Genomic DNA, 22,199 nt, shown 5'->3' with positions numbered 1-22,199 from the left:
TCCCAAGGACTTGAAGATTCATAGATTGTTGTTTTCTTGTCTTTCCTTCTCTTCACTCAAGTTAAATTGCCTTAGGCATTATGTAGCACTTGGATTCTTCAGATTTGGGGGAACAAATTAAGTGACTGAAGCCAGCTCTGAAGATGCAGAAATGCTCTATTGGGACTCACTCTTTCCACTTAATTTAAGAATTTGATTCTAGCAGTATATCATATCCCTTAATCAACGATTTTTCCCTTAAATTATTTTTATGTAGGGAATTCTAAAACATTTTAAATAAATTCATGCCTAAGGATAGCCAATGACTTGGTAAATTAAAGGCAAGTATTTTACCTGGCAGTGGCACATACTGTTTACACCAGCAACTTGGGAGGCTAAGGCCAGAAAGAGCAACTTACTGAGACTCAGTCTCAAATTAAAAGGGGCTACTCAGTGATAAAGTGCCCTTGGATTATATCCCCAGCACCCTAAATAAACGAACAAAAAAATGCAATTATAAAATGCTGTTTTAGAAAATCTAGTATGTTTTTTACATACTATTACAAGAAATCAAAGTTGTGGTGTTACGAATTATATTTTTAAACCATTCTATAACACATACTGGTAAAACCAAAACAAACCCCGAATTTTTAAAAATTATGTGACTATTGTTTTTTGGTTGTTTTCCCCCACATGAAAACTTGTGTTCAGGAAGATTAGCCATAATAACTTCTTAAAAAATGTTTAGCCACCGAACTCCTTGTTTCGTCATCAATGGTAATGCAGGAAAACTTCAACACAAAGCATTCCCATATATTATTTGCATAAAGCATGTCACTTATGAAATGAAAAGTGATTTCAAGGATTTTAGTGCTGAATCCTCAACTTAAACTTTATTTCCTTGTGCTGAATAGAACAAACACAGATCCATAAACAACAGTCATCCTATTAGGCAAATTCAAATCTAAACTTCTAGTTTTAGTTCAGAAACAAACCAGAGACAGATGGTTAGTCAGGAACTACACAGTAACCAGGTGAACTGATTTCCTTTCTTGGTTTTCTGTAAAAACAGATGAGAGAAAGGTGGCAAAGTACCAGAGTACCAACATATTTCAAGAAAATATTCAACTTTTTTTCCCTAACCCAAGTTAGCTACTGAATAGTCCTCTCATCCTACATGGCTCATTAGGTTCCTGTGTTTCATTGTCTGTGACAAGAAAAAACACATTATCTATTTCTTTCAGACGTAATATGCCAGGTGGGTATCTTCCCCAAATGCTTTAACTCTTCCTCACTGAAAAATTTTCCCCAAAACTTTTAGTAATGAATGAGTACACAAACAACTGGGTATTAATCCCATGGTGCAAGGATTTCCTGCAAAGTACCTTTAATGTGTTTGCATCTGCAGCAAGCATTAGGACGTGCTAAGTTTGGCACCATCAATTAGGTGTGTAACACTACACATTAGACACCAAATCATCCCCCAGATTTATCCATATGAAAAAAAAAAACTGAGCAAAAACATAGTTCTGATAAAGGCTGCATTCACAAACCCAACACAGTTTAAAAACTTTTTCAATCGAGGGCTTCTGTTTAGTATTCTTTTGTTAATGATAAATAAAAGCAGGATTATGGAAGAAGATCAAATACTTCACTGTTCTGCTATATAGTTAAATCTCTTGCTGTATAAACTATACCCTCAACAAATCAAAATACTTCAAACCTGTGTTTCAAATACCAAAAAATCATCACTATGTTACTGTTCAGCAACTCCATTCAAAAAAACGTTGGTACGGCATTCTCAGAAGAAAAAAAAAATGCAGTTGAGCCAAATGCTTAAAAGTTTGCATTCTGAGCATTTAAAAGAATCACCCCACTCTGCATCCTTTAAGATTGCCACTCTGCTTCACTAACTTGAATCTGCCACATTTTACTTCAACAGGTAAAGCACTCTGCTGAGAATATAAAAAGTTATAAAAAGGCAATCATAAAAGATTAAATATTGGTAGGCAAGTTAGCTCTCTTTTAATAAAAACAAAAATAGTTATTGTCTTCTATTTAAATAAGTATCTTTTGTTATAGAGTGTTCCAGTTATTGAAAAAGGGCCCTTAAAAAACCCAACTGCCTACATCTTTAAACCCTACCCCCTCTTGCCCCATAATACACATTTGAGGGAAGAGTCATTTAATGTGCAAACTGGCAAAACAAATGTGGAGGAGAGGGGACTTCTTGAAATGATGTGCCCAATCAATTCTTGGTTTATTCTTTTACAATATCAACTTCCAAAAAGTAAAATAACCAAAGAAGTCTTAAAAATACACACAAAAAAATCATCTTTGCATTCCTTTCCAAACACAAAAAAAGTATGTACAGCATGTTTAATAATATGCAATATGCAAAAGCTTTGTGTTGCTGTTAGCAACATCTATACCCACCCACCCTCCTTATTCACAAGTGTACCTCTACTAAACACAATTACATCACTAAGCCTGTTAGTTTGAGAGGGTCTTAAAATGTGTTAAAACTGGAAAATCTTTGTGTAAGGGCTCCACTCATTTGACTCAAGGTTATAGACTTCGACCGTATTCAAAAATTCATTGCCATCAAATCCTCCCACTGCATAAATGGTACTCCCTACAGTTGTGATCCCAGCATTGCTCCTTGGTGAAGTCATATTTCCCATCATCTTCCATTCATTTCTAGTTGGATCATACATCTCCACACAACTGATAGCGTGAGAACCATCAAAACCACCACCTACAAACAGTTTTCCTAAAAGAGAAATTAGACAGAGTAAATCTGAGAGGCTAAAGTAATGAAGAAAACCCGCTAGGCCTGTTTTGTTTTCTTTCTTTTTCTTTCTTTTTTTGAAATGGGTTCTTGCAGTGTTGTCCAGGCTGGTCTTTAACCCCTGGACCTAAGGGATCCTCCCATCTCAGCCACCTGAAAGCTGGGATTACAGGCACATGCCTCTCTGGGTCTGTCTCTTACTAAATGAAACTAGTTGTTTTTAAGTAAAAATGCCTGTTAGTTCTGCCAAAAAGTATTAACTGCCTACATAATGAGGCAATAAGCATTCTCTAGAAGCTAGGGATACAAAATGAGTAAGATGGATAAAAACCCATTCCCACATGAAACTTAGGCAAACTTGGTTGGGGGGACCTGCAGCATCTAAATCAAGTACAAGTCTCACAATTCTTTGTGGTAGTTGCTCTAGGACATTAGGATACTTGCTACTATGTCTACGAACTTAAGCTTTTCCCTGTGGAGCCATAAGCTACCAAGATTCAACTTTGTTCCAAAAACAATGCTTACTAAATTGTCAAGATTATATAATTAGACATTAAGTAAATCAAATAGATGTGAAAAGGCAACTATATAAAATAAAGTTTAATATTTTGGAAAGACTAAAATGTCTAAAGGTTTTATTTCTAATTATAGAGTGGACAACTAGAAAATACAGGGATTTGCATTTACATTCTTTTGAAATCAAGTTAACTACTGCTGTGAAGGAAGGGAAACTCAAAATCCAGGATGATATATTTATTGGGTATGGTTTATGGAGTAAAAATGATTTGGAACTTTACTGAATACACCCATCAAAAGATTGGTGATGCCTGTAATCCACAATTATTTTGGAAGCTGAGGCAGGAGAATTAAGTTGGAGGCCAGCCTGGGCAACTTAGTGAGACCTTGCTCAAAATAAAATGCTGGGATACAGCTCAGTGATGGAATGCTTGCCCAGCATGCACAAAGCCCTGGGTTTGATCCCCAGCACTGCAAAATGGAAAAAATAGAATACGTATCAAATTTTGAACTTCTGATTTTGAGTCTCCAAAAGACAAATGCCCAATTCCCATTGCACTAAAAGAGATGGCTGTTTCTAATTCTTAATTTTTTAAGTATATAGTTATTATCATTGACATTTTCTTGGAATTTTAAAACAAACTCTTGCCAGTATCTACCCTTCACCTCTTCAAATGTGGACACTTACCATCAAGAACAGCTACCCCAGCTCCTCGCCTCGCTACATTCATGGGTGCAATTAAAGTCCAGGTGTTATTTTCAGGATTGTAACGTTCTACTGTGTTCAGACAATTCCAAGACTCTGCACCTCCAATTATGTACAGATAACCACCAAGTTCACAGACTGCAGACTGGTGTCTACCTGTAGAATCAAGTCAAACCAAGATTACTTCTATAGTTACCCAAACTATGTATACTACACATACTGGTAATGTGTTTATTAAAAAAAAAATAATAACTTACGAATGTTAAGAGGAGCACAGCTTGTCCATGACTTTGTTACAGGATCAAATACATCACAATTTTTCAGCCCCTTTTGACCATATGGATCAGAGCCACCAACAATGTATAACTTTCCATTGAGAGCACACACTCCTATGAAAGTATAAAATATGATTATATACTGATTACTTCATTTTCTTATTTAAATACTGTCTATCTCAGAAGAAAAATATCATTACCTGCATTACAACGATTAGTTCTCAACTCTGGAACAGGAGTCCAGTCATCGATGTTTGGATCATACATCTCTCCACAACTCAGGTCATCTGAGTGGCCGTTTGATCCACCTACCACATAGAGCTGACCCTATGCCAAAAGTAGGAGATGAAAATTTCTACCCTTCTGAAGTTATGAGAAAAAAAGCTAAATATGGATTGTTTGTGCAACAAGTGCTTACCATGAGTACAGCCATTTGAAATCGAGCTCTTGGCGTTCTCATGGGAGCAAGGAAGGACCAATGATCTGTATGTGGATCATAGCATTCAACTGTTCGAAGACATTCTTCTCTGTTATAGCCACCTGTAAAAGAAACATCAAGATGTTTGATGGGCTAGGCTTTCTAATCCAGAATGGCTTAGAGTATTGTGAACAATGAGAAAAAGTATGAAATATTAAGGACCCATTAGTTGGTATTTTAACTAAATGCTTCTATTAGTTGAGAATATGGAATTATTCATGTAACTGGGAAAGGAAAAATTTGCCCCACTCTATATTGTCTTTTTCTTTTTTTAAATTAGAAACTGACTGGGCATGTGGCTCACTAGTGCAGTAGTAGAGTGCTTGCCTAGCATGCCCTGGGTTTAAGTCCCATCACTGTGGGGGCGGGAGACTCCATAGGAAAATTGAAACAAGATACTAATCTAAGATTAGTATCTTGTTTCAGTTCACAAAACAACAGTATTTACTTGTTATTTGTATTTACTTTGTTATTTGTGTGCAGGAGAAACAAAGTACACTAAATCCTTACTCCCAAAATGTGTAGGCATGCCACAAGCAAATAAAAATGCCTACTTACAGGCTTACCTAGTTAAATTCAAGTCACCAATCCTTTTGGCCTTACCTGCAGCTATGAGTTTGCCATTCATCTCTGCTGTACCCAAACCAGATCGTGCATACTGCATGGGAGACATGGGCTTTTCTATTAGTTCATCTGGCTGCATCTCAAAGCTTAAACTCTTGACTAGTTTTGGAGTACTTGTTGGTGAGCTCTGTGGGCTATTTCGACCATGAAGGAAGATCACACAGAAGATACCATCCAGCACAGCTAGGCACAAGTAAGTGTTATCTGTAAACACAAGAATTCCACATTAAAAAAAGAGGAAATCCATAACTTTTGATAGCTGCATGATTCTGAATTAGACTCCAGAGTTTCCAGCCCAGACTGGAACATTTTCTACTGTTTTCCAAGTTTAACTGGTTCTGAATTTTTTAGGTAGTCAATTTAAAAGCATTAAATTGACAACACTCCTTAAAAATAGATAAGCTGAAGACAAATCTGGTCAGTGTCATATACTTACTTGAAGTCTTCTCCGAAGCAACGATTTTCCACTCATGCTTAGGGCTTTGTACTGTAGCATTTGGAGAAGAGAGACATCCAGTGGAACTGCTACTTATCTGCTTATGGCCATTCTCACGTGGTGGCTTTTTCTGCAAAATCAAAAGGTAGCTACAGAAACCTAGCCAAAGACCATACTTGGTGTACCTTTGTTACTGAACTATTCCATATCACACTGCCAAAACACTGAATAGTTTCCACTTATATAGAACACTTAAGAGCGCACTAAATCTAACACAAACCACCACTTTCAAATCGACGCAAATTACAGGCATACTTGTATCTCCACTTAATAAGGACACAACTACACCTAACTGGTCTGGTCAGGAAAAAACTCAAACATTTCAAATCACATGCTTCAGATCAAGTGTCGAAATGGTATCTCCTCAACAGGGGGATGGGGAGGAGGAAAAAAAGCAAACTAATTCACATAAGCTCATTTTTTTAAAATATTAAGCACAGAATCTCCCAAAAGACATTTTAAATTTAAAATGGCATTGAGTTAATTGAGAGAATATTTAACCTCCCATCTCCAAGAAAGTGTCAAATCTAACTAAAGTATATAATGTATCCTTCATACAATGCCAGCAAAAAGTGAGCAGGCATAGAGGTTCATCAAGTCTCTCAAAATATTTTACAGGAAAAAGTGGCAAACATAAGAAACACTTACGTGTACTTCTTTATGGCTGGTGTTATGTATAGGTATCATATAGTGGGATTCTCTAGACAATACCATATCAGAACACAAAAATTTTAAAAGTAGTAACCAGAAATGAAATGCTAAAAGAACCAAATATTCATAAAAGTATAATATTCAGGAACACTGACAAAGGGAAAAATGGGCAAAGCTGCCAATTCAAATGATTCTGACAGAAGAACCACGTATATTCTCATATATAAGCTTCTTTCCAAAGCTTTCTTCCAGCTAGCTACTTGAGCCTTTGCCACTTCCAAGGGATATGATCATTTGGAACTGAGTCAAGAGTACCCTGGGAGAATTGCCAACTGACAGGTACCAGCTTCAGTACTTAACCCATTCTGCTCATTCACTTACTCTGGTGCCCAGGGCCCAAGCACGTGGATAGGTTAAGATTTCTAATGGAACTTTCTGTTTCTAGTGAAAACAAAAAGTCATATAACAACTTATAGAGGAAGATTTGACAGCTACTGGAAGCTGTAAAAAACACTATCAGAAGTCAGGTCTACCCAATTGAGTCAAATGTATGAAAGATGATATATCATGAGCTTTGTAATGTTTTGAACAACCAATAAAAAACAAACAAAAAAGAAGTCAGGTCTGGGCATTCAGCAAGTGTGGTAAACAGCATATGTGAACTACTTTGAGCAAATACAGAAATGTACCATGTCAATGTCATCATTAAATTCCCCTGAGACAGCCTGGTATTATTGGACACTTTATTCATATTATCTCTTTTTCATGAAGTGAAAATAAGTTACACTGCCTCAGATGATACATAAGGCAATATGCTAAAATTAAGATTAGGAATTCTGAGAATGAGGCCCATTCTTCTTATACTGTGACATTTGCCACAGTATAGAAATACTAGGAATAAAAAATAAGGTTTATATATCTAACTTCATCTGTTATTAGGAATTACAAGGTACATAAAAACCTCATTCCAATTCTTGGGAAGAATGGGTCCAAAGTATCACAAATGAGTGTTATTAAGAAGGTTTACTGCAGCAAAACTAATGTATGGACTATAACTGACAGAATGACTGTGGAAGAAAAAGGCACTGTAACACTGAAGACTAGTGTTATACAACAAACAACTCAGAAACGCAAGTTAACTCCTTGATACAGTATCTATCCCTCACCTTATTTTACATGACCTCCCACAGAAGGATTTCACAGTTTACAAATTTATTCTGCCTCCACTTTCTTCTCCTACCTTACGTAGCTTTTATAACATGATTAAATTCTAATCATATTCTTACCTTTCTAATGGCTGCTTCTCAACCTCCTTTTCCTATTCCTGAAAGCTGCAGAAAAAAACTCTCATCCATTCTATCTTACAAAATGTCTATTCATCCTAACAATTCACATGTGTCAGGATCCCCACAGTTACTCATATAAATTCTTCTTGATTTCTATGGGATATAAAGTATAAGCCCATTCAGGTAGTATTTAGCTACCAGTCTAACCCCTATCTGCTATATAAATACCTCCAAATACTAAGATTGCTCAAATTTTGCCTCCTCTGTGAAATATTCCTGGTTTCTCACCTCTTGTCTCTACTACAACCTCCCCTTTAGTGCAACTTGTAAGTCTGTATTGTTTAACATCCACTCTGATGAGGTCCTATAAGCAGAAGCTATTTCTTGCATTTTTGGGTCCCCATACCAAACATCATGGCCTGTCACTTACTGGGCATTCAACTTCTGCTTGTTGAAAAACATACTTTAAAAATGTAACTTAAAATATTTATAGTTAGTAGATAAAATACCTTTATTAAAAATGCACAAACATGAATAAAATTCTCCACCAACTCAAAACCCCAAAATTATTTTAAATAAAGATATTAAGCCACTATTACCATAGACCTCCACAGAGTTAACACTTGGTACAATAACCACACAGCATATTACTTTCATTTACCTTCTAATTTTTAAGGGAAAACACTCTTTAATCTGGGTTGACTATTTACTAGCTTATCCTTCATAAATATGAAGTTGAGTTGAAGGCCAAATTTTAAATACATACTGTATGACCATTTGTATAAATTTCAAACACAGGCAAATGCTAAGATTGCTCAATCTGTTTCGGCATAAGTTAGGCCATGATATCCTCAGGTTGAGTAGGGTTGTGACTAAGAAGGGGTAGATAAAGGCTAAAGATACTAGAAATCTTTTCTTCTTGATACGGCAGTGTTTATACCAGTTGGTTCACTGTGTGACATTTTAAGGTTTGAGGCTAAAGATGTGACTTCAGTGGTAGAATATATGCCTTGCATGTGCTTTGATCCCAAGCACTGGAGGGAAAAATTGTGTATTTCTCTGTATTTTATATGTCCAATGTCTGAATAAGCATGTGTTTACCCACTAAAGGAAGAGGGAAATGAAACTGGACTTTATAAAAGGCAAAGTAACTTCATCAATACAACAGAACCATACTACTTTAGTTCATTTTGCTCAAGAAACATCTAGAACAAGTAATAACATAGGATGGACCACTTTTAAGTTTATGCCATTTCTAATTTCAAATAATAAGACATCAATAATTAAAGAAACATCCAATATTTCCTTCATAGCCATCAACAACTCAAAGAGTCCTCCTGCAACTCTATCAAAATTGGGCTTATCAATCATGCCTGTTGCAAACAGCTAATTTCTGTAATCTAACCAAAACAAAATATTTTTGTATTGCTTCAACTTACTGTGCTTTTTTCTTACTACTTGTAAATCCTACTTTATGAGAAAAAAAAAAACCTAAATGGGATTTTCTAACATGGTGAGTTAACTTCTTTTCACATGGCAAAAATGGTAGTAACTCTGATATGCTTCCTTTCTCCCAAAAATGTTTCTGTCCAGTCATACCAATGAAATTCGTTCACTTTCCTTTATTAAAGGAAAATTTAAGTATTTCATAAAATTGTCCAAATTTTAACCTGAGGTTACCTCAGACTGTGCAATGTGTACCTGCACAAACTGAATGTGGTCATCATCACTGCCAAAGACCTCAGCCTGTCCATCTAGTAGGTTCCCATCAAGCAGCTTGTGATCAGCTGAGTAGTACAAGGTTTGAACCTGCAAAACAGCAACAGAACACCCATGTGGCTACTGTCACCATGGCTACTCCACTAGTATGCAGATTACACAAACGCCTCAAGGTAACCTCCAGTGTGGTTCTTGAGCTTCTTGACTTCTTACTCTGGCAGGATTCCGAAGTAAAGAAAAATACATGTCATGGTGGTAAAAATTTAAAAAGCAAAAACAAAAAAGCAAAATCAAATACAAAATCTTCCAATACTGGCTGAAGAGTCCTTGGCTTGACTGGCTTGAAAGAAATCTTCATTTGTTTCATAGCTTCTATTACATTAAGAAAAAAGGCACTAGTACAATTTATAGACTCTTAAAGAATATACATATTTACAAAAAACTACTGAATAGTTTATACCTTTGAAGATAAATGGTCTGATTTGTATAAACATACTTCTCTCCTGTAGGTAATGTCAAGAAAAACATTTAAAAAAAAGCAAAAATTCAAGCAAGCTGTAGTTATCCTCTTTAACAGATGCATATATGGCTAGTGCATCTGATAAGTGGGAAATCACAGAACTTAAAGATCAACTGTTAGCCTTTTTAGAACATAATGACAACAGTATTTTTATACGACTAACAGATTTGGTAATCCTTTATTGATTCTGAAAGGTTTATGGGGAGCAATAAACTCAAGGTTACTCCACTGCTCCACCTGTATATTTTTAATTCCCACCATTTCTGTATCAATTTTTTTCTTATGTATTTTTTAAAAGTAGCCCAAGTTAAATGAGTGACTTTATGTATTAACAACACCATTGAAAAACACAAAGCTTTAGAGATAAGAATCCTGTAAAGGAGTAAACACCATTAAATCATCATCGTTCTCTGCCCACAGCGGATTTTTCTTAGGAGAACTGGGGCAGGACTGCTGCTTCTTTACGTGTCAATACACTTGAGGTTTCTTCTTGTTTCTTCAGTCTTGGGTATCCTAGTTTTGTTAATAAACCTATGGGGAGATAAACCAATGGGGAGGAACAACCATTAGAAGCTTTACCTACTTGTCAAACTTAAAGCAAAAACCTGTGAAGAAAAATTAAGAATCTACAGAAAACTTCAGTACCACCTCCCATTTCTAAAGCAAATTACATGCTACTTTAAAGAAAGTTAACAGCACATAATAAGCAAAGAAATTTTAAAAAAAGAAAAAAAAAAAAAAAAAAAGAAAAGCAGAAGACCAAACTGAACAGTTCATTCAGCTCACCTGGACACCCCCCCTGTTTCTCAGCTTAGGGGTACCTATAGCAAAATTTAAATTCTTTAGGGTCATGGTTATAAAATAAAAGTGAAAGGGAATCCTTCATGTTATAGCAAAATAATTTTTAAGAATTGTTCAATCCCATTTACTTTAGAACTAACCTCTTCCATCAGCTCTTCCAGACTGTCTCCATTCTCCCAGATGCTACGCTGCACCCAGTTGATTACCTTTGTATACAATTTGCCATTGCTGGGCAAGCAAACATTATCTTCTAGCATTACCTCCAACTAGAGATGAAAAAACAGTGACACACTGATCAGTATTAAAATGCTAGTTTTTAGTTTAATTCTCAATTTTATAGTGAAGTTGTCATAGATACCCAAATGCATTACACACATTTACTCTAAGTAACCAAAAAACAAAGGAAGTAAACTAGCTGGCAGGTGGAAACTCATTACAATGCTAAGAATAATAATTTCAATATATTATTGTTTTCATAACCATTATAACTCACTTGCTTCAATCATCCACAAAGATTCTGTGCATAGAACTAGATAGTATATAATTCATTATTATGTTGTAGTCTTTACCTTTAGTCGGGGAAGCTTAAGAAATTCTTCCTCTTCTGAAATTTGTAACAAATGCTCCTGAATATAAGCATCAACCTTATTCAACAAACGGGAGTCTCCCATACAACTTGCAAAATTTCGGTAAGAGATGCAGCTGGTAATATCCATCCGAGACAGTAAATAATCACCACAAACCTTCAAAAGAAAATAAACAAGTACCAACATTTTTATATATTTATTCTACAAACTATATTCAATATGTTAACACTAGGTGAAAATATAAAGAAGAATAAAAAATTGCCATCTTAAAATACAACAAATTTAACAGTGGGAACAACACACATACAACTGACAGACATTAAAGAATGCCATACAATGCAGTTTTTTAAGGATAGACGTGACAAACTGAAAAGGTAAGTAGGGTTCAGAAGTATTTAACTAGAATAATTAGCTAAGGTTTCATGAAAGGCCCTATCAAAACTGCCTTACAAAAGAGATGAATGATGTTGATGTTGAGTGTAGAAAGTAGGCAAGAGGCTACAAACAATTTAGTATGGCTGAAGCAAAAGGTAAAACAATTAGGAAATAGTTTTGGAAAAAAAAGCAACTAAATTGGGAGTATCTAGAATGCTAAACTTAGTAATATTGCTATAAATCACAGCATTTTTGAATAGAGAAGTGGCATTAGAAGAAGCAAAATATGGGCTGGGGATGTGGCTCAAGCGGTAGCGCGCTCGCCTGGCATGCGTGCGGCCCGGGTTCGATCCTCAGCACCACATACAAACAAAGATGTTGTGTCCGCCGAGAACTAAAAAATAAATATTAAAAAAAATTTCTCTCTCTCTCCTCTCTCTTTAAAAAAAAAAAAAAAAAAAAAAAAGAAGCAAAATATGGCCAGATAGTATTTTAGTCTTCTGGCCATATTGTCTATCATAATTACTCAAACCTGTCACCACAGCTGTATGACAGTTGTAGATCCTATGTAAATGAATGAGTGTGGCGGTGTTCTAATAAAACTTTGTGAAAACAGGGGCCTGGATTGTGGCCTGCAGTTTACTGACTTGTAATAAGAGAATTAAATTCCTTTTTCCCCTATAAATTATTAAGCACTTCTAACAGGCATTAAATTCTAGGCAGAATACTTTTAAAGAGGAACCAAGATGTATAGAAAAACAGAACTAAAAGTATGAATTATATGCTTACTCTTGGGAAAAACAGATGAATATTTTAACTCATCAGAGACTGCAATATACCTCTTCAACTCCTTAGCACATTTCACTGGCACAGCTCTGGGATGGCAATACAGCTTTCTAAAAGTGAGATTAACCCAAAAGGCCTAAGTCCATGCAGCTGTGGGAGAGCTAGTTTTGTGGTTTTGAGTTAGTTACCTTATAGTAGTCAGTGGTAGTACTACTACCTTATAGTAGTCAGTAGTATATTAGTCAGTGTGTAATATGTGCTACTTAATGAATGCTGCCAAAAAATAAACTGACCCCCAGACTAGAGGTACTGTATCACTGAATTTCCTAATACCCATATGTCAACACTAAAGAAAGTGTTTGGGTTTTTTAAAAGAATATTTGGAAATAACATCAGATGGAAAAAAAAATCATTAAAAAGGGAGAAACCAATATATCTACCATGCCACAGAAGACTCTCAAAAGAGCAAGACATTAGCCCAAATTAGTTAAAACAACATATTCAGTTCTTGGGGAAGAAGGGCATTTTCAAGTTTCTGAAACTAACAAAATGTTTTATGATGATTTCTACATTCTGATTATACAAACTCTCTAGTAATAGTAACCCTTTTATATATTTACTTCTGATATTCTACCTGCTTTACTCGGTCCATCTTCAGCTTTTTTGCTGCAGAATAAACATCTTTCACCAATTCCTTATCAGCTTTCAACCTATTTAAAAAAGAAACAAAAACAAGCTCTTTATATGTATGATACCAAGGCCTTAAAACAGACTATTTACTTGAACAGATCTAGAGAGACTTGGAATTTTATGATGATATTGCCTAATTATATGGCTTAAAGTACTTACTGAGCAGTGTAGGCATAATTCAACAAGACTTCAACAGCTTCTGGATTGAGATCATCAAATTTAACATGAGAAACTCCATGAGGATCACTATCACTATTAAAGATTTCAAATAAATAGGGACTGCAACAAGCTAGTACTGCTCTGTGTGCTAACATCTCATGACCACAGACCTGAAATTATGAAAAATTGAAATTAGAAGTATTGTGACTTATGTACTTCTCTAGATAATTACCAAACACTCCAGCCTCCTTTATCATACATTTTAGGTAAAGCATTCTTTTAAAAAGTCATTTCATTAAATGCCTATGGGGGAAAAAAACAAAGAAAATCCAAGAATTTAACACCTTTTACTAAAAGATTTAATTCTACAAGTTTCCAAATAATTTAAATACCTGAAGTCGAACATCACAGAACTGGCCACTTTTCCTCAGGGCATTTAATTTGGCAACAGAAGACTCAATAAAATTTTCATCTTCAAACATCAAATATCCATTGGGAATCATTTTTCCTTATAAATTTGGCTAAACACCAGAAAGAAAGCTAAGTTACCTTTTTTGCAAGAAATGGTTTTTTAAAAAATCATATATTAATGTGGTGCCTTGCTCAAAATTCCATCCCATCAACAACATGTAAAAATTTTATTACACAAAAAGCTTGGTTAAAACAACATCGGTACTGAACACCCAAGTTTTTATACCCCCATACTCTGATCACAGATCTTTAAGGATTCATACAGCAGTGGGTATCTGAGAAGCATGAGCCAGGTTTCCATGCCCATTAGCATATTCATTCAGAGGGGAAGAAAATCAAACTCCATGCTGCCCAAGCCCATAATAAGCAACCTAAAAAGCCTGGAAGAATGTGAAATAGCCATCTCAACAGATTTCCTTGGGATTTGTGTTGCTGCCATATCTTTACCCACAAATGAGAAAAACTGTTATATATCCCAATCCTGTACTTTCTCAGTTTCCATTAAGGACTCTCAATTGGAGATCACTCCTCAAAATTATGTATAATCAAAATTTAAATGGGAAATAACAGCCTTCTTCCTCTGTTCCCATAACACAATTAAAAGTCTTGGTTCCCTATCTGCCAGATGATTTTTTTTTCCTCCAAATGTTTTAAAGTATACAAAGTAGTGAGATTTAAAAAGAGGAACTCTATGCTCCCTTTAAGTTTCACGTATTCTAAAGAACTTATTTCCTAATATTACATGATTGAAATTTATGTTCTTTAAACATTTTTACATTTCACTTATAAACAGCTAATAATTACACAAAATATATCATTAAAAAGTAGTAACAGGAGATTCCAGTTTGAGGTAACTTAGTTTACAGAAAGGAAAAATACAAAAAATGCTTTTTCACTCAAAGGTTACTGACTTCTCTGCCTTTTAAACATTGTGAAAGGCTGCTACTATATTCAGCACAGTCTTTAGAAAAACACTGTGCCCTTTTTGGGCAGGGGATATAATGGGGATCCAACCTCATATATATTAGGCAAGTACTCTGCTGCTGAGTTGCATTCCTAGTCCTAACACTGGATCAATGCTGGATTAGACAGTGGATATTCACTTACCTACTACACTGGAAGAAATGTATTACTGGGAATGCAAATAATCCAAAGGCAAAGGAGTGATGAAATGAAGCACTTAGTCAAGGTATGAAGACAGGTAGCTGAAGTAAAGGTAGATGTGTCTTAAGCTCTAATGGTGGTTCCAAAACTATCAGGCTTGAAAATGATGTAATCAAGTCCTTAAAAGCTATAGACACGAATTTCTTCTGTGACAAAGATGCATCATAATCTGAAACAATGACAAAATTAAGTTAGACACTCAGAATGATCAAAGCCTGCCAATGATTTTTAAGAGATTTTAAAGTAAAAGGCAACAATTTTCATACTACATAAAAAATGCTAACAATTACACATAAACACTTTTCATATAACTTGCAACTACTCACATGATCTTAAAAAAAAATCCTTCCCCAGAAGGCAGGAGATAATGTTTCATTGTTTGAGTCTCATTGTGTTGTATATCAACTTGTATTAAGTTGACTTGTATACCCAATTTAATAATATAAATATTCCTTAACTCTCTTTATTATTAAAATCCAACTAATATGCAAACATGAGATGTCTGTTCTATATAATTGTTAAAAACTTGATATGCTGTTCTCCCAAATGTGCTTTGAATGTCCTGGCCTCTGTACTTTTGTTCAAGTTTTCTTTTTTTTTCCTACCTAGAATTCTGGTAGAATACCTTTGCCAGATGAAACCTTTTGGCCAGTCTGCCAAATCCCCACATCTGACAAGTAATTTCTCCCATCTTCCACATACAAAACCCTCTTCTGAAAGGTTACATGTGGGCTTCTGGCTTGTCTGTCCTGTGCTCTGCTTCTAGGTACAAGCTTGTCTTCCTTGATTCAAGACCCAACTGAAACCAAAGTTTCCATTTTGTCTCTTTTGTATTCATCCAATCTCTCCCCATAACTAGCCTGAAACCTCAACACAAAGATGAGTAATTTGTTGAAATAAACTAGATAAACAAAAAGTATTCATGTCTGTGATTTGGGTGATGATTTTTCTCACATATAGTAATAAAATTCTAATGAAATAACCAAATCAAGGCAATCAGTCCTCCTACTTTACTCTCCCCCCTTCGCTTTCACATGTCATCAATTATTAGTATCAACTTCTTATGACATTTAAAAAAATCAACTGAACTAAGTAATTATGTGAAATATGTGCATACTTCAAAAATTGGACATCTTCTTTCTTTTTTTTTTTTTTGAGAGAGAGAGAGAGAGAGAGAGAGAGAGAGAGAGAGAATTTTTAATATTTATTTATAAGTTCTCGGCGGACACAACATCTTTGTTGGTATGTGGTGCTGAGGATCGAACCCGGGCCGCACGCATGCCAGGCGAGCGCGCTACCGCTTGAGCCACATCCCCAGCCCAAAAAAAATTGGACATCTTAAAATTGCTTTGCTTTATATATCAAATCCACAATCTGAAATCTAACAATTATGTCTAAATGAATCACTTGCCCCAGGACTCCAATGAAGGCTAGTCAGTTCTAATTCAACAAACTTATTTTATTAGTTTTAATTTGTGCACAATCTGTAAGTGAGCTTGATTCCATATGCCCTAACTGGTTTTTCCATAACTTAGGTTTCATTTCAAGGAAACCCAAGAATTCCAATGCAGTCTGGGACTCCTGTTAATGCTCAATGCATTACTCCTTTGTTAAATCTCTATCATACCATTAGGCAATATTAATTTCTTCTGCTTTTATGCTTTCATCTAGATTGGCTATAGCCTCAGCCTAAGAAACTAGTTTTAACAGGTGTTTTCCAAATACCCAAAGGCTTCACCCATGTTAGGCAAGCACTCTACCACCAAGACATACCCAGCCCCTGCCGTGCAAATTATGTGATAAAACTACATGTTTTAGCCAGGTGAGATCGCACACACCTGTAATCCCAGTGACTCAGGAGGCTAAGGCAGGAAGATCATAAATTTGAGACCAGCCTGGGCAACTTAGTGAGACCCTGTCTCCAAATAAAATGAAAAGGACTAGAGATGTAGCTCAGAGGTAAAGTGTCACTGGGTTCAACACCTCAGAGGTAAAGTGTCACTGGGTTCAACACCCAGTAACAGGGGGGAAAAGTAATAATAAAATATAGCCTTTGAAAAGCCAAAATACTGTTGAGATTCACAAATATATTAAACTTTGACCACTTTTTTGTCAGCACATATTTGCAAACTTGTCTTGTTCTGAGAATAAAAATGGCATCTAATATTTGACTACTGAATGTTCCTCCTCAAATTTATTTTAGAAAACAATTAGATGGGGCTGGGGATGTGGCTCAAGCGGTAGCGCGCTCGCCTGGCATGCGTGCGGCCAGGGTTCGATCCTCAGCACCACATACAAACAAAGATGTTGTGTCCGCCGAGAACTAAAAAATAAATATTAAAATTCTCTCTCTCTCTCTCTTAAAAAAAAAAGTTAAAAAAAAGAAAACAATTAGATGGTTATAATTATTGCAGAACTTTAAGAGAAAACAGAATTTTTAGAGCAACTCTTGGCATATAACTTTTCGTAGACCCATGTCTTAACAAAAACTTCATCTCTTTAATTTTCTTCTCGTCAGTACAACACTACTTAATTGTAAGAGCTAGTTGAAGTCCAGATGACATGTAAATTAATGCAAACTTGTTTTTGAAAGTTCAAGTTCACTTTCATTAAAATAAACTTGGGCAAATCAAGAGTTTTAAACTCTTCATGAAATTTTTAGATCCTATTTGGTCTATAAAACTGAAGCACAATAATAACTTGCAGGAAAAAAATGGGGAAAATTAATTTTTTTTGAAAAGCCAGACCAAAAGCCCAACTATCCCATAGACGTAAAAGAGCATAAAAATTAGTTTGCTGGGTATTTAAAATATACTTTCAGGTAATCCACTTTAAAAATTAAAACTAGCATCAAATATATTTCAGTTCTTTAGAACAGCCAGTGTAAGAAATGGAAGGCAGAAGACTCATAAATGAATAATTGAACAACTTTAGTATAGTATCATTCAGAATTTCAGAAGTTACCACAGCCCAGAAACATTAGCTTAAGTGACACACAATTCAACAAGTCTTAAAGAGTTGGCACAAATTCTGACCATCAGTAAGAGCAAGATAAAACTTATCAAATTTCAAATTTTCAAAGCATTCTTAAAAGCTCAGGGTAAATTACAACTACTTAGGCATAAAAGCAATTTTTGAGGCAGCCAAACTACAAAGTAAAATAACATCCCCCCCCCAGCAGGGGTGGGGATTGAACCTCACATCATTGAATTACAACCATAGCCCACTTTTTAAAGCCAGAAGCTACAGCTTCCTAGTGACACCTCCACAACCACTAATACCAACCATTATCAAAACTCACCAAACTCTACATTTTTAAACACATGGTTTTGTAATTCTTTGGTTACAACACAAATATTTGTGGTACCAAACATATGGCAAGGCACAAACTGGAATGGAATGCTTGTAACACAATGGAGTTGACTCAATTCCTCAGCATTGAACACTTTACAAAAGGCCAAGAATAGAGACAAACCAAACAGTGAAAACAGCTCAAACAAAGAGGAAAAGGTATGACAGCACATACATTCCAGAAACTTCACCATTTTGGTTTCAATGGAACTGCAGATTGCAGGATGCATATGGTAACTAGTGAAAGAGGAAGTAAAAGACTAATTCCAAGCTTTAAACAATACTAAGTATGGAGACCATATGGAGGATTTAAGTGAGGAAGCATTAGAGTAGAAAAGTGGGGGCATTGTCTGTAGGAACGGGCAAAACATGGGCACAGGGCAACCAAAGGAGGATTCTGCACACCCATGCATAGTTAACTAAGGTAGTGAGGATATAAGGTATTTTAGCTGGGATGTAGTGGCCTCATTACCAAAAATCAGTAATTTTTTAAAAAGAATTTATGAAGCAAAACCTTGTTTTTCATTTGCTGCACAAAGAAAAATAGGAAGGAAGGAGAGTGTCTGGGACTTTCTAATGCTGAGGTACCTGTTGGACATGAAGGTTGCTTTCAAAAGTCTAAAAATATTGGTCTAGCTTTAGAAGTATTTAGAAGGTGAGAGTTGACATTTACAAATTAAGACATACATGGATTTTCTTTGGTTCTAACTCTCCTATTCATAATACTTCAATTTACAGTGTCTAGCACCACACTAGGTAGGAGGATCCCTAACCTTTAAGAAACTCTACCTGCAGGATTTTAGTACATAATCATACTGCTAAAAAGTTAATAATTTTTTAGGGGTACCTCATTCTAGTATCAATGATTAGGATATTTCTCTAATAGTTAAACATTTAAATCAAAAAAATGTACTTGCAAAACCACATTCAATTGCCATCTAAAATATCCATCAAGCAAGAAAAACACAACTCCAGCTTATTTTTAAGCAAGTAGCCAAAAAAGTATTTAAAACGGGGGGAAGGGGAGATGTTAGAACTGCAAATTAAAACAAAGGTTATAGAAAGTAGTGCCTTAATTAGCTAGAGATTTCATCTATTAAGAAAATAGGAGGGCTGGGGATGTGACTCAAGTGGTAGCGCGCTCGCCTGGCATGCGTGAGGCCCGGGTTCGATCCTCAGCACCACATACAAACAAAGATGTTGTGTCCGCCGATGATTAAAGAATAAATATTAAAGTTCTCTCTCTCTCACGCCCCCCCTCACTCTCTCTTAAAAAAAAAAAAAAAAAGAAAATAGGAAAACTACTCTATGTTTCTGGTTAGTAAAGTCCCATTTACCTCTAGCTACTAAATTATACACGTGGCCCTTTGGACCACTTGATGAATTGTTTGAAATGTCAGCTATCTCAAACCACTTCTATACTACGTGTAAAGAAAAAAGTAAATGTACTTCTAAAGCATCTGTGGTTCAAATTTCCCTATGTTCAACTTTCAGTCTGATATTGTCTGATGACTTCCTATCCAGAGCATATGACAGAGACACTTTGTAAATTGCCTGGCAGGACGAAAAAGGAGCAAACCTCTCCACCCATTTCATTTGCAAAAGCAAAGTGGTCAGCGCCACCCCCCCCCACCCCCCCCAGTGAGTGGCCGATCCGGCAGCCTTGGGTCTCACTCAGAGCGCGGCCAGGCCGGCGCCCACTCCAAAGGCTGGGAAGCGAGGCGCCCAGCGACCGCACACCCCCGCCCAGGATTGGCCAGCCCCGCAGTCATTCAGCGCCGACACGTCAGGGCAGCCGCTCCCTCGCTCCTCCCGCCCCCTTCTCCCCGCGCTTGGCAAGAAAAGCGGGCAACGTGGAGCGGGAACAAAGGACCCCGCGGCCCACGGCGATCGGGGTCTTCGTGCCACCACACTCCAGGTCCCAGAACCTACGCGACTGGAGACCGCTTCCCTGCCCTCACGCGCCGGGGCCCAGGTCGTCTCAGAGACTGGCGCCCATACCCTGAGCTAGGCGGCCGTTCCTGACAGCGAAATCGCAGCTTCCCGCGCTCTTCTTTCGGCGGGTAGTCAGTCCCGCCCTGTGGCGCCCTGCCCCAAACCCCAATGACCCCTCCAGCAAAAGCTTCTCTTTCCCGCCGCCACTCCCTGGCTTAGATAAGGCCCCCCGAGCTGTCCTGTGGAGCGGTCGGCGCTCGCCCTGGGCCGCCAATGCGACCTGGCAACCATGACAGCACCAAGAGCGAACGTCCGCGCGCCGCCCGCTTTTCCCACAGAGTCTGGCGGCTGCGGCGGCTTGGGGCGGCCCACTGTGAGACCAGGACAACGTGCCGCACCTCCCACTATCCTCCCGGCCGCCGGCGCCATCCCCTCCTCTCGGATCCCGGCCGCGCCCTCTCCCTCCTCCGCCGCCGGTAAGACCAGAGCGTATTACCTGGTTCATCTCTAAAGAGATGGAAAAATTCATCTCTAGAGCTTCGAAGGGGAGCAGGAGGAAGCGGGAGGGAACTGGCCCAACGGAAAGCGCCTCGAGGCAGCGGAGGGGGACAGCGATCGAGCAGTCCGCGGCGGCTACGAGAAGGAGGCAGCGCCGCGAACGACTCCCAACAACGAGCTCGCTCACTGGTACAGCCGCGCTGAAGCAGCAGGCAGAGAAACAGCGCAGCGACTGACTCAGAGTGACCGACCTCCACGCGAGTCCCGGAGACACTGCCGCCGCCGGCTGCACTCCCGCGCCGCACCCCCTCGCACGTCACCACGTGCGCCGCCGCAGCCGACGACGCCTCCCCACCCGCTTCCGGCTAGAATCCATCCGCGAATCACAGGCCAGCTCCAGAAAGATCCCGTTCTAGGCCCCGCCCCCACTCGAGGCCCCGCCTTCCTCCGCCCCGCCCTCCTCCTTCGCAAGCGGGGGCTCCTTCCTTCGCAGCTCAACTCATCTAGGTCAGCGCAAGGTGATCTCCGGGAGGGGGGCCTTGCAGCATTCCCGCCCTTCCTCGCCCCGCACCCTCACCTCACGGTTTTCGGACTGTCTGGGAACTGGTTCTCCCCTGCCATTCTCACCTGTTCTGCCTTCCCCTAGAGGCACAATAGCCCGAGAGAGCAGACTTGGACGATTAGATTTCTCGGCGTCAGGCTGACTTTTAGGCAACCGCCCTAGACTGGATTTGCCCGCAGTGGACTTCAGCAGTGCTTGGGCACTAGTGCATGCCTTCGGGATGGAGGGGAGTGGGGGTACGGGGGGAAGAGAGGCTCTCTGAGAAGAGGGGGTAAATCCTTCGTTTGGCCTGCTTTGAGTGAGAGGATTCTGTAACTTCGAAAAAACAATTGGAGGGGCATAATACTATCAGTGTGCTGTAAAAACCTGTTTACTTCTCTAATTTTTCCCAGGGTTTCTCCTCTGAAAGCCTCAGCTCTTTACTGAAAGAGTCAGTTCTGAACTGGTCTTGCCCTCTTTCGGAAAACAGCCTTGAGAATAGGTAGTCCCTTTCCTAACCTCCTAGGGCCTTTTAGGCTAGGAGCACCCCCATCCCCCCATACCCCCCAGACAGAAGTCAAATCTGTTACCGTGAAACGTTTTAAGCTGTGCTCTGGCATCAACTTCCTATGACTCTGAAGGGCATTCGGGAAAGTTTCCTTGATTGAAGGTGAGGGATTGGGTTCTTCTAGTTTAATGTCGTGTTTGTTTATGCCAATTTGTGGAGAGCACTCCAGCAGTCTAGACATAACTTTGTATTTGATCGCTCAGCTGAATTTGTAGACATTTCTAGGAACTCT

The 22,199-nt window shown here is 38.1% G+C and overlaps 1 protein-coding gene across 2 annotated transcripts; it reads right to left on the bottom strand.

The window, feature by feature from the left end:
• Nucleotides 1-853: 853 nt before the first annotated feature.
• Ivns1abp (influenza virus NS1A binding protein) lies at nt 854-21,179 on the bottom strand. Of its 2 annotated transcripts, none has more exons than XM_026392821.2 (15): nt 21,110-21,179; nt 15,018-15,243; nt 13,832-13,960; nt 13,440-13,609; nt 13,225-13,300; nt 11,412-11,585; nt 10,983-11,108; nt 9,504-9,611; nt 5,806-5,935; nt 5,349-5,573; nt 4,686-4,807; nt 4,468-4,594; nt 4,250-4,381; nt 3,975-4,148; nt 854-2,752 (listed from the first exon to the last, which is right to left on the bottom strand). In XM_026392821.2, exons 3-15 carry the CDS (start codon nt 13,940-13,942, stop codon nt 2,499-2,501), a joined length of 1,929 nt encoding a protein of 642 aa, XP_026248606.1. In that variant the 5' UTR covers nt 13,943-13,960; nt 15,018-15,243; nt 21,110-21,179; the 3' UTR covers nt 854-2,498. The 2 variants fall into 2 exon arrangements, with proteins under 2 accessions (XP_026248606.1, XP_026248605.1); XM_026392820.2 differs by having other exon boundaries at nt 20,857-21,175.
• Nucleotides 21,180-22,199: the final 1,020 nt, after the last annotated feature.

This window comes from Urocitellus parryii, chromosome 9 (genome assembly GCF_045843805.1).
Source record: "Urocitellus parryii isolate mUroPar1 chromosome 9, mUroPar1.hap1, whole genome shotgun sequence".
In the NCBI taxonomy this organism is placed as follows: Eukaryota; Metazoa; Chordata; class Mammalia; order Rodentia; family Sciuridae; genus Urocitellus; species Urocitellus parryii.
The sequence above is the reverse complement of the archived record's forward strand: the minus strand, read 5'-3'. Positions and strand labels throughout refer to the sequence as shown.